Source organism: Syngnathus floridae, chromosome 7 (assembly GCF_059516105.1).
Source record: "Syngnathus floridae isolate MCC-2025c chromosome 7, RoL_Sflo_1.0, whole genome shotgun sequence".
Classification (NCBI taxonomy): Eukaryota; Metazoa; Chordata; class Actinopteri; order Syngnathiformes; family Syngnathidae; genus Syngnathus; species Syngnathus floridae.
This window is the reverse complement of record NC_142419.1, coordinates 6,535,670-6,548,967: the sequence shown is the minus strand read 5'-3', so window position 1 is coordinate 6,548,967 and position 13,298 is coordinate 6,535,670. Positions and strand designations below refer to the sequence as shown.

The following is a 13,298-nucleotide window of genomic DNA, read 5'->3' as shown; positions in this document are numbered from 1 at the left end:
GTTCTGTTGTTAACCTTAATTAAACAGGGACCTCTAGTGGTCACATGTTACCATAGCAGTGCTATACGCATTTTGTAGATGTACATGACGATGTAGCTAAAGTATACATACTGTAAATAGGACTCTTTTATTATTATATCAACTTTTTATAACAAGGTACAATACTGTTTTCAGAAGTCTTTTATTGTAACAACTTCTTTTATGACAAAGTAGAACACTGCAAATATGCTTTTAGAACTCTTATAACAACTTCCGCAATGCAGTGAAGCCGCAATAAACGAACCACAAAGTAGTGAGGAATCACTGTATATATATATATATGTGTATGTATGTATATATCTATATATCTATATATCTATCTATATATATATATAAATATATATATATATATATATATATATGTTAATTACGATTAATGAATTACAAAAGAATTACCAAAAAGAATTAAAGCATTAAGACATGTTCGCATTTATTTGCATTCCAAACAATGGAACATATGCCCGATTTCTCTGTAGATCAATTATATATTGTATTGGATACTCTTGCACACAGTGTTGCACGGTAATAGGGGAACTGGTAAGATTGGTATTTTATTTTTAGTCTGTTTTCACTTGGTCTGTTTTGATCTCACATTCTCTCATTTTTGCCACAAAGCAAACCAAACCAAAATATGAAACTCCAATTAGAAATGTGAATTATTTTTATTATCCATGCTTTGCCATTGATGATAAGATTACCCCCACTAATGTGGCCCCTAGGTAGGCATGTCGCATAGCGGGGCGTATCTCGTCTTGTATTCTGATCTTTGGCGAGTACCACCTCATGAAATGCAAAGCATGTTGTAGCGAGTACAGAAACCACCAAAGCGTAAAATACATTTGTTGTGCTAATCTTTAAAACAGTTGTTATTAAATTTTGGAAGTATATTCAAATCTATCCAGAGTATACAAATATTATGTTTTCATATCCTCTAAGCGCATCTATAAATAAAGTACTTAGTAATCATGAAAATTACAATCCTCTAACGTAACGTCTAAGACCATTTATTAATAAAGAACTTAGTAATTATGAAAATTACAGTCCTCTAACATATCTGCCCATCAAAATTGATTTTCATGGGCAGTGCAGTTACGTTAGGACTGTGCATGAATGGATGACGACTCCAATTGAGATGCTAACGGTCTGTTAAAAACAGATTTGACTAAGAATAAATCGAATCATATTGTCACGTGTACTCGTGTCATAGGAATATTTGAATGGTGGCAACACATGTGATGTATGTACATATTAGATACTTATGTCATGTGAAGCCCGATGTCATCGGGAGCAACACCCGCAAGTGTTTGCCTGTGTGTGGTAATGTCTGGCCTTACAAATGAGCAAGAAATGCGCCTGTTAGGCAAGCAGCTCTTCCGGGTAGTGTATGAAAGTCTGTCATGACTTTGCTGTTGGCTTCTTTGGATCATTGCAAAGGCAATAAGGAACACACTCTGTAGTCAGAAAGGAGACCGAAAATGAAACAATCGAGTGAAGGAAACCAAAGTGTGGGTGAGAGACTGAGATGCAAAGGTCATGAGGAGTGACAGCCAACATGGATTGAAGGTCTGAACCTTTAGCAGAGATATTCTCTCATTTGTTGCACTTGCTCTGAGCATGCGTTCATTGAGTAACTGCGTTTCCATGGTTACAGAAGTGCTAAAGATGCGAGTGACCTTGTCTTTGACAGGCACGCGCAGGCTCGTCTATTGTTCTTTCGCAACCTTTTCTTTCACCCGCTCATTCCGCTGCCAAAGCGAGCTGTCGGAGGGGAAAAAAAACATTGTCCCTAAAAATCACCAAGCTCAGCCTCTGCACACGGACCAACTTTGCATGGAATGACATACACAAGGACGCCTACGCGTCACGAGCCATTACTGCGATCTGAAGCAGGAGGAGCATGTCCCGCCTTTGTCCGTCTCTAAGTGGGGGGTGATGGTGTCGTGGACTTCCGATTGGAGCATGTCGTTCTCACTGGAAATTATATGTTTCACCAAGCAGTTTGCCGCCTCGTCAATGTTGATGTTTTCCTAAGCATAGAAAGAGGGAGAAGGAACAAAATATTGATGCAAAATAAATGATTTTTTCCCTTCACTTGGCGGTATGTTTTGATTTGACTGGACTTGTCTCCATGCCAACAATACACAGCTGTCACTTTTCAACTGTGGCTTAGCTCAGGTGGTAGAAAGCACAGCCCCCCCCCCCCCCCCCCCCATCACCACCACCACCTTTTTGATAAGAGCCTCTAATGTGTGTGAATGAGTGCACAAAGGGGTTGTACGATACAGTCAGAGAGAGCCATTTGTTGTATAATTAAATTTCACCCTAATTCAATCCAACGATTATTTAGCTTTTTAAAAATATCTACCCCCCCTCCCAAGAAAAACTAATAAAAATGTTTTAAATCACAAAAAACAATGTTGCTCCTCTAAATAAAATTATTTTTCCCCTCTATTGTTCTTGATTTTCTTCACATTTGTTGGCCTATTCAAGGTTCTATTGAGTCATTTTGCACCATGGTTAATATAGACGAACTAGACAAAGTGTTATCATGCTTCACTTAAAGGGCTTTTTTTTCTGAACACAACAAAAAATTGATACATTTGTGTTATAGCTGTTATAGCTGCACTGGATCTCATTAGATTGTGCAGGTGTGCCAACTGCTGTAGGCGGTGGATGTCAAAGTGTGTGCGTGTCTTCGTGCACATCTTGTTCTATTTTCCTCCCTTCCCACCTGGCCGTGACATTCCTGCAGCACATCACTCATGACATGCAGGGACTTTGCGGTTGTGTCATTGTGTCGACTCAGGTCGCACAAGCCGCACAAGTCAATTTTTGTCTAGAGTCTTACTGAGATATTTGAAGAGAAGACATCTAAAACACATACCGTATTTTCCAGACTATAAGGCACACCTAAAAAACCTAAAATTTTCTCAAAAGCCGATATGGACCAAATTCCTAAATTTAAACTGGCCCGAAGTATTGTGTCATGAAATCAATCACAAGTGGCCCGCTGAAGACTATGAATCATGAGTCAAAAAGACTATGGATCATTATTTTGTGATTATAAAGTAATTTGTTGCGTCTGAAGTTGAAATAAAAAAGATAAAATGGAGAATGATTTGATTTCGATTAAAAATCTGACATAATGCATGGTGTGCCTTATAGTCTGGTGCGCCTTATATAAGGACAAAGTTTTAAAATGGGCCATTCATTGAAAGCGCCCCTTATGGTCCGGTGTGCGTTATAGTCCGGAAAACACGGTAGTGTCTAAATAAAAGGTGTGTGCACAATACTTGAGTGTTTGTGTTTTACCTTAGCAGATGTCTCGAACCATCCCACAAAGCCATTCTCCTGGCAGAACTGCTCCATCTTTATTCCATTATTGGTGAGTACGTCCCTGCCCTGGTCACATTTGTTAGCCAGGAGCACCGTGGCCACATGCTTCCCATTGGCTAGTGTCACTTTGGAGTCCAAGTCTTCCTTCCATTTGGTAACTGCCTCAAAGGAGGCGGGCCTTGTGACGTCGAACACAATGAAGGCACCCATTGCCTCGCGGTAATATACGCGGGTCATGTTGCCAAATCGCTCTTGACCTATGAATAACAGTCACACAGACAGAATTTTGCAGTCTCATAACAACCAAATTGAGATTTTGACCAGATACGTAAAAACTAATTACAATTACCACCAATATTGAGAAAAAGCAAAACATGTCATGCCATAAGTGGCAAGAACCTCCGGTCGACTAATTCTCGAGCAGTTCTTTTCACCTTTTCGATTCATATCCATCCCAACTAGAATATGCATATAAGGTTACATAATGCTGACACAAGATGTGGATTTGCATGACACGACTGCTACTCATTGCTCCAGGGTCATAGCCAGGATTTTTTTCAGTGGGGTGGCCAGGGTGACACAACACATCAGTGAGTGATGGCCATATACAAATGTGCAATATGTCCTTGAAACCACCTCTGTAACTGAGAACTCGCTGTTTATCATAGCAGCCATGGTCAGGATTTTATGGATTAAAACACGCACGTATACAGAACCTAGCCCAACACTCTTATCCTAAAAACAGGGACAAGTTTTGCTTAGTATTTCATTGCCTACTTCTATCTCACTGATTCACTTGTTAGCAGCCAATCAGAGAGTGATGAATTGTCATCAATGGCTGACGCCATTTTACATATTGTAATCAATGGCTCATTCATTCAAATTATATCTAAAAAAATCATTAAAACAATTGACTTATGTAGAAAACTGTGGAAACGTGAACAATCCAGTTAGCTGTATTCTCATTAGTCAAGCATTTGCCTCACTGAGTCCATGTCTTTAATTTGGAATGCACTTAACACAGTGTGTCGCACACACTCAACCATGGTTGTGATGCTACAACGACCACTATCAAGTGAATTTATTCATAAAAATCTTTTCTAGATATGCAAAGACACAAAGGCACTATTTACAACTGGTAAAATTGGTTACAAAATGTATCTTTATAATGATTCAACGTATAATGAATCGTCAATATTGGATTTGTGAGCGTTTCGCTTTATTGAGCTCAAGTAAACACTGATTTAACGATTGTTCTTACTATGGATTGCTCTTTTTCTGGTTCTAAATGTGGAGGTGTCATTTTGTTGCTGCTCAGCATGGGGGTGGATCTTTTTGATGGGGATACAGCACCGCAGGGACAGAAAGTTGTGATGTAGCAGTTCTTTAAAATAAACAATAACATATATTTACTGCACAGATTGGTTTCAAAATTTTTATTAAATTAAAATTGAAGAAGATGAAGGAGCTCTTGCATTTTTTTTATTTGGATCTGGATGTAAAAATGATCCAGCCAAAGCGAAGGACATTATCAGAGCAACATTCCCACTTGTTCTTACTCAACTAATTGCATAACCTGATAAAAGGCTTGGCAGAACATTTACAGTTCTTTCTAAGAGGGCCACAATAAACACTCTTGCTATAAACGGGCTGGGCCTCAAATCTGGCTCACATGAGGCAGAGACACATGACCGCTTGTGCTTATTGGAGAAAGTGCAACAGAGGACTGTGAGCTGCAAGTCAACTTCAGCCAATACTCACATGAGATGGGCCTGCTAGCGGAACTTTTGGTTCTGCTCTCTCAGCCACAAACCATCATTCATTACCTTAACAACTAAATTCAACATTTGTTAAGAACTAAGGACTTCACTAGTCAATCGTTTGTGTTGCTGTAGTTGTAGGGAGAGTTACTGCACAAAAAAAGAGGTCAAAGCAAGATTAAAACGAGAAAATTAAAAAGATTGAAATCAATTATTAAGGCTGACAAACGCTGTTTCACAGTTTCATCTCACTGATATGTTAGTTTTATTGGGATAACTTTGCCAAGAATTGTTGATTTTCCACAGTGAAGATGCCATTTATGTGTGAAACAACTGTAAACATGCAAGGTGACAGTCACATGTTGATACCCCCCCCCCACACACACACACTCCCTTGGGCATCACATGTGCAGCATGCGTCCAGATACTGTAATGTCATTTGCAAATACTGTACCGCTGTACTATCATCAAGGATACACCTTGTGCCCCAATTCCCATTTCCAAGTAGACTGCTTATGGATTAACATAGATTTAATTTGAAATAAAATTAAAAATAAAATTCCCCCATCGCGCTATTTATATTATCTACTCATTTTATTTTCTGTGGACATACATTTTATCTCAATGTGCAAATCAATTTATTTTAAAGCACTTGATCAGCTGTTAAACTGCTACAGTATATAAGCCACATTATTTCTAACAGCACTAACAGTTGCCCCTATCCCCAGACAGAGTGTGTTGAAAAGTAGCTCCAATTGAAAAAGTGGTACCTGCAATGTCCCAGAGTTGGAGGCGCACAGTCTCCTGGTCCAAGTTGAGCACTTTGAGGGCAAAGTCCACGCCGATGGTGGCTCTGTAGTTTGGGCTGAAGTTGTGGTGCACATAGCGCTTGATGATGCTGGTCTTGCCCACGCCCAGGTCTCCAATGACCAGGATTTTGTAGAGGTGTTCTTTGGCGTGGTTGTTCTGCATGGCGGGCAAATAGGGTGAGGGCCGAGCATGAATCCACTCGAGTGGAAGCGGCCGCGGGATGAAGAACTGAGCTGGAGAGTCCGGGAGTGAGCTTGTGAGAAAAGGGGAGGTGAACTTGGAATGATCAGCTCTGTGTGTGTGTGTGTGTGTGTGGGGGGGGGGGGGGGGGGGGGGGGGGGGGGGTGACTGGACCTTGTGACTGATGCGGAGAGGCGGGCTTGCTGCACAGAAAAGTCAGACAAAATTATTAGATACATGCTTAATAAATTAAAATAAAGATTTCAAAAAACTAAAATATATAATATATAATAAGAATAATAAGAATAATAAACATTTCATAAACGCAAAGCAATTGGCACAACCTATGCTATCAAAACTTGTTCCCATATGGGAACACGCAAGTGATCATATAGTACACTAGAAATGATGAAGTTTAAAAACGTTGTTACTGTACTGATATTTCAGTCTGTACTTGAACATTTTTTCGACAACTTTTACTTCCACACTAATGTCAATCGAAACTGAGCATGCTTTTGCAAAAACACTTGCATATTGACACTGTTGCTTTTGTTAACCCGCCCCCTCAACTTAACACGCATTTCCAAGTTATTTTGATATGTTTGAAAGCATGAAACAATCACAAGTTTAAAGTGGGTAAAAACCTGGTCAGCTGTTTAGCTTGAAGGTCAGAAGAAGCCACAAAAAGATGTAATGTAACTCTTACCAAAGTGTGTGTGTGTGAGTAGGCTGCTTCAAAGTGTTCCTGTAATTAGTTAACAGCAGTTTGATTGTTCGCATCATCACATCAAAGCATTGCGCATAGTATTTTTTTCACAGACTTTTTCTTTCAATTATGGTCTCCCTTTACTAGTATTAAAAGCACACGTACAGTAAATGTTTTCAAACTGACACATTAACAAAAGAACATGCATTGGGTTTCCCTGAGACAAACAAGACCCTGACAGGCAGAATTTACAAACTAATCTCACCTGACCAATCTTTTTACACAGGTACAGGTTCAAATCGATGGGTACAACCTACACTAAAAATCGTCAATCACTGAGGAGAAATCAATTGCATTTTAAAAACATCACATGCAATTTTAAAATCATAACCCACTTGTGAAGGTGCTTTTTGCAAGTGGACCTGAAACCGAAACTAACCAGCATACTTGTGATTTCCATTTTAGAATACTGTTAAGTCATTAAAGTGTCAACCCACGCATGCACTAAAAAACAATGTGTGGGTTTGAAAATGCAGATCAAATGAGAGCTCCCTTACAGTGCATCCTAAAAAAATAAAAAAAGAAGGCCTCTAGAGTTTGGGTATAGGCTTGGCTGCAACTGCGATGCTTTCGATGGAACACTCATCGCTTCCCCGGCGGATTCGGAAGTAGCCACCCTCTCCCCAGCTGGTGCCCCAGCTATTCTTAACAAGCCAGTACTTCTGGCCAGTCATGTGACAGCGGCCGTAGCCAACCAGCAGCACGGCGTGGTTGGTCAGCTCAAAAGGGTTGAAGGAGTCGGAGATGCCCGTGTGGTGGTAGATGCCCTCCTTGTAATGCATGAAGTCTGGGTATACCTGCAAAGGAAGAGTTATAGACAGTATTGTACCATTCCATATCCTCTGGCGCTCAATTAAAGAATGTTATACTTGATCGAATACCAATAGTTTATACCTCAAAGGACACCGCCATAGGGCCGTTCTGGACCAGTTCCAGCATCATGGCAGCCTCACTGCAGCCACCATAAAATCCTCCCACATAGCCGTACTCCGCTACGTAGGTGCGGCCACAGTTTTTAGGGAGGCCGCAGGGAGTGTTCTTTCCAACATATGGAAAACAAGATTCATCCACAATACCAAAGTCCTGGACGTACTTTCCCAGCAGATATGGAAATCCACCATCACAACCTACAATCAGGGAGAAAGAGTTAAAATCACAATTAGGTCAAAAAATTGACATTTAATAATAGCTGCCCAGAAGTAATACAAAACTGGAACACAGCCTACCAAAGCAATCCCAAATTAAATAACTTCATTTGTTTGTGTCAACAACACTGCAATTTGCCAATAGTGAACATATTACTCCAGTGGTCCTTGGTAATGCGGTTTTTCAATCGGCTTGTGAAAGTTCCCATACCTTGGGAAAATTCGGAGCAGGAGACCACTTGTTGGGGGCTGAGTACAGGTGCCTCACTGTTGTTGGTTAGGATTCGTATGCGAGCCTCTAACATCCCCATGGTGGCGAAGGAATAGCAGCTACCGCATGAAGCTAGAAAAAAGGGGAAATGGAAAAGTATAAAACCAGTGCCCGTGCTCGCTGTTCATAAGAAAATAGTTGGCAAAAAAAAAAATAATCGATCAAAGTAATCTCTGCAGTGACTCGTAGCGCCAAAAACAGGATGTTCAGAAACATTCATGTTCCTTTGAGAATCGAAGCAAAGCGTCAATGGGCCTCCACCTGACTGTACAGGCTTGAGCGCCGCAGTGTAACAGCAGCTTAAAGGGCTTCTAGTCAAACACTCCAGCCCTCTCCAGATCCTAAAGCACAGCCCTGCAGAGTTGCTCTCAGACACTCCAACTACTCAGCACGCTTAATCCTTCCACTCACACAACAGGCTGTGCGGAAACACAGGAGAGCGACCAGACGAGTCAGGCCTGCCAGGAGGGATGCAAGCAAGCTGCCGCTCAGTGTCTACTGCTCGCCATGCTGCGCATGTCAATGTGCAAGATTTCATCCTGCATCGGTCAAACGTATCTTCTCCTAGTTCATTTTTCCAAACATATTCTATTTTTTTTTCATTCTTCAAAGATGAATAATGTATATGTTTAGACTCCCACCCTGAGTAAGAAACAAGAGAAAGTGAATGTCACCTTGGTTTCGCACAGGGCTGACAAAGTTCACGCCATCGACGTTCCTCCAGTCCCAGTGCTTTGGCAGAGCTGCTGCCAGCTTGGCTACTTGGGCTGTTACGGGTGTCAGGCGAACATGGCTGAAGCATGGCAGAAAAAAAATACATATAGTGTAAATACAGGGTGTCTGCAAAGTTTCAAAGTACACCATTTTAAAAACGTACACAGGAATGCGGGAGGCGGGTCCTCCTGCTCTGTAGTGCAGCTCCTGCAGCGAGTACATCTTATATTCTGGGTAGGAGACAGCCTTCCAAGAGTTCTGGGCCGAGTTAATGAACTCAATGACGCCGTGGTTCTGTGTAAAAGGCCTGTTGAGGAGCCTGAGGTGATGAAACAACTGTCAGGACCTGTACTGCTGCAAGCACTCGGCTCTCATGTGAAACAAAGTAGCAGCCGGTCGGTCATCTGAGGCTTGATTATGTCTTGATCATATCTTAAATTGAAAGCAGAGTTTTGATATAGCAGCAAATAACTCTTATGCAAATCCTCCTCAAACTCTAATGGTCCATGAGACAAAAAGATCCATATTCCGCTCAATGCACTTCTGACAAAAAGAAAAGTAGTTTTGATGTACTACACAACAATAAACAGCATGGTGAGGCATGGGAGAGAGGATTATATGAAATCTTTACAGATCTGCCGCACAGTCGCCGAAGGAAATATTACATTAATCATGCAGAGGGCTGCATCACCAGGCTGCGCGGAAGACTTCAAATGTACTTGAACAATGAGCGTGAACATTTACTGACATTTGGTAAGGAATAAAGCTTCCTCTGATTCTCGTGATCTGCGTCTTACAATACAGTGACCATTTGTGTATCGTTGACTAATGTGGTGGAGGATATAAATTCTTAAAATTGTCATGAGTCAAAGGAGGAACCGAACTACTTCTAAGAAAAAAAAAAATCTATTTGAATAATACTGCAGTTAATTACTGTACATTGAGCTGAAGGATTCAGATTCTCAAGATGGTTGCCTCTTGTGGTAAAGCCGCATTTATAAAAAAAGAGTATTAAAAATAATGGATACAGAATTTGTATCGCACATCACTGTATTGCGAGTTAGTGGTCATAATGTTGACGGAGGTTGACACAGGTTTAGTTCGGTAAAGTACCTGGAGCTCAAGACTGGTTTATTGTAAACCTGTGCTGGTACTGGTTTCATTTTCTTCCCAACAAAACAGCCCCAGTTGTTGCCCAGGACATCATGCACCCATCCTGGTAGCGTATGGTCGCAATAGCTGGTCACCTTCGGGCCTTCTTCAGTGTACTAAAAAAAATAAAGAGAAGAAAACGTTTGTGATTTCCCCGAGGCAGTATTGGGAGAGATTGATAAGAGCAAAATGTCTTAAAATGTCCAAAGGAAAGAAATAGCAGATGAGGAATCACGTGGGGTTTGAAGCCCAAAGGGGCACACTGCTTCCTCTACACATGCATCATGTGTCATGTGAGAGAATCAGAAACACTAAGGTGTTGTCAACTTGCTGAATGATGAGGACCAACATATTTCATGAACAGAATATTGGATGAAGACAAGGTTCAACCTTGGTGAACCTGGACATTTGGCTCGACTCCATCAACATAAACTCAACAACACTATAAGAAAACATTCAAATACAATAACACAAACGCTACTTTTACCTTGAAGAATGCAAACCATTTGTAGCCATTGATGATGACTTCAAAACCCTGGTTGTAGATGAGGGTGAAGAAGCCACTGTTTCCCAGCTCGTCTTTGGCCACAGACAGCTTCTCAAGGGTCACTGTCACCATGCTCTCACCTGTGCCTGAAAAGGGGGAAAAGTGTCAAATGGCTTGCCAAAACCACCATCCTGACTTCCGTTATGGCATTCATCCATCCATTTTGGAAAGTTAGTCTATTATGAAATCTATCAATGCACAAGGTTGGAAACTTCAAGATTTTTTTTCCTCATCTTTCATCTGAGAATTTAGTCATCCTATGTTTCTTTGTAAAATATTGCCACTTTCATTCTAATATTTTCGGAATATGGTTTACACATGCATATATACGTGCACATACTTTTTTGTGAGGCTCCTTCACACTTTTTGCACAGTATGCAACTACTTATAATGTTTATGGAGGATGGGGCCGGTTGCATTTGCCAGCGTCTGCCACTGTAAATGTATTTTTTCTTGCTTCTCAAAGAAAGAATATGAAACCTGACATGGGCAAGAGTGCGTTCTAAAGTATGGCAGTACTTGATGATGCCATATTTAAAGCAAAATAGACTAGGAAACAAGTAAAATATGAACAGTGTCGTCTTACGGCACGCATTTCATCACAGTGATTATATGAACGTGCTACTTCAAGCTGAAAATAAACACGTCAAATAGTTCTAACTCCGATGTGCTGTCAAGACTTTGGCCCTAATTTTGAGAACCTTTGTAGTTTACCTTCACTGGAGCAGTTGATGGTCTTGTCGTGGCCCCCACGGGAAACCTGGAACACCCATGTCCCCAACAGGTCCTCGTAGGTGCAGTTGGCCGGGGTGTCCGCCCAACACACCCCAGAACAAATAGCAAACAAACACGCCAAGACGCCACTCAGCTTCATCTTGACAAGGTGACACGCATGTAAAGTTGAGCAAGTTAACTTCTCTTTCCTATTCCTCTTTTACAGCACGACCTAATTTCAGTAAGCCAAAACTTTTTTTTACAAAAACAAAGATAGTTCGTTAAGATGATAATCTGTTTGTGTGCGCAGAAGTAGCTAGCAACGAGCCACCAAATGTGTCATTCAACAAGAATTTATCGTCCATCGTCAACTAACGAATTTTTAAAAGTTTATAGTTTATATAGCTTATAGTTTATCGGGTCTTCTTCATTATTTCATTTTTTAGCGCCGCGAGCTATGTTGCAGCAACTACAGCCGTTGCGAGTAAGGAAGTACTTATCTTGCTCCTAAAATGTTCTTTGTTTCTGTCGCCCTTTGGTTTCGATTTCGCCGTCATGTGACCATCACCACTGCGCAAGCGTATATCTGCATACTACGGCATGCTTAACGGGAATGCCTTTAACAACGGTTTCCCCTACATTACAAAAACGTCATGCATGGTATCTTAAAGACTACATAAATTATATGTGTGAATGTAAACTGTTTATTTTTTTTATAATTTTAGTTTTCTCCATCAATGAATGATGCAGATATACTCATATTTACAAACAATGGCTTGGGTGTAGATTTAATGTGATGTGCAACCATAAGGGAGTAATAGTTGTCTATTATGATTTGGTTAAGGGGGGAAAAGCTTCGGTAAGCAGGCGAGCTGCAAATTACCCTATTGATTTATGCTAAAAGCTGATTAGGTCACACACAAGAGACACGTTTCCCCAATGCTGAAGTGTAATATCTTGGAGATTAGCGCGCCCATTGAAGAATGCAAGCATTTTTTTCTTTCACGGTCGTAACCATATGCTCGAATAGGGTGACTCATGTCCACTACACAACGTCTCTTTTACTTTGCACTGTGGAGGTTTCTGTAAATTCGGATTTGGTAAGTAAGGTAATAGACTTGCGTGCACATTAGTTGTGTACATAGTGTTATTGTAAAACCAACAAGCGAGCGCACAACTTTATTTTTCCTCCTTCCCTCACTCACGTTTTACTCCCGTCAAGGGGCTTATATGTCACTCCTCTGCACTCACTTACTGCTTTTTGATTACATTCTTGCATCAGTGCGCCTTCCCTACATGTGTGTGCACGCGTATATGTGTGTGCGTTTGATGTCGCACAAACATCCCTCAATCTGCCTAGTTCCTAACTTTTTAACGCTTTCCAAAGAGGGTTGGAGGCACCTCACCTATAAAACAACAAATCATCCCTGTATGCTGGCATTGCATATTTACATGAAAATAAAGCGTGAATGAAAGGGTATTTCACTCCAGGTAGGTGTAAAGTGAATTCATATACCGTATTTGCCAGTGTATTGGTCGACCTTTTTCGATCCAAAATCGACCGAAAAAAATCGACCTCGACTTATACACCGAGTCATAAAATTTAACTTCGTATTCATCGCTTCAAATGTGATGGTAACCAAGGCCGTTTCTCATGCATCTCATTGTGCGTTGCACTTAGAAAATTTGAACCGGGCGGCGTGCGCGAGTGCGCGGCCCGCTGGAAGTCGAATGAGGCGCCGCCACCACCTCCGCGGTGCTTATAAACAGCCGATCCGCTCGGCGGGGGCTATTTTCGGCCACTTGGCTCGTGCGCACGGCCTCCCGGATGTGCCGGGCGGGTGCGCGAGCTCGCCGGCCGCTG

At 41.2% G+C, this 13,298-nt stretch overlaps 2 protein-coding genes across 3 annotated transcripts; both read right to left on the bottom strand.

Annotated features, from left to right (window-relative positions):
* Positions 1-444: 444 nt before the first annotated feature.
* Positions 445-6,284, bottom strand: rab38a (RAB38a, member RAS oncogene family). The gene is made up of 3 exons (XM_088381327.1): positions 5,906-6,284; positions 3,352-3,632; positions 445-2,066 (listed from the first exon to the last, which is right to left on the bottom strand). The coding sequence occupies exons 1-3, from the start codon at positions 6,105-6,107 to the stop codon at positions 1,911-1,913; spliced, it is 639 nt and encodes a 212-aa protein (XP_088237453.1). The 5' UTR covers positions 6,108-6,284; the 3' UTR covers positions 445-1,910.
* Positions 6,285-6,946: 662 nt separating this feature from the next.
* ctsc (cathepsin C) lies at positions 6,947-11,970 on the bottom strand. 2 transcript variants are annotated; one of them, XM_088381326.1, is made up of 8 exons: positions 11,435-11,970; positions 10,661-10,806; positions 10,135-10,289; positions 9,185-9,328; positions 8,982-9,100; positions 8,248-8,379; positions 7,786-8,018; positions 6,947-7,688 (listed from the first exon to the last, which is right to left on the bottom strand). In XM_088381326.1, exons 1-8 carry the CDS (start codon positions 11,592-11,594, stop codon positions 7,422-7,424), a joined length of 1,356 nt encoding a protein of 451 aa, XP_088237452.1. In that variant the 5' UTR covers positions 11,595-11,970; the 3' UTR covers positions 6,947-7,421. The 2 variants fall into 2 exon arrangements, with proteins under 2 accessions (XP_088237452.1, XP_088237451.1); XM_088381325.1 differs by having other exon boundaries at positions 9,185-9,340; positions 11,435-11,968.
* Positions 11,971-13,298: the final 1,328 nt, after the last annotated feature.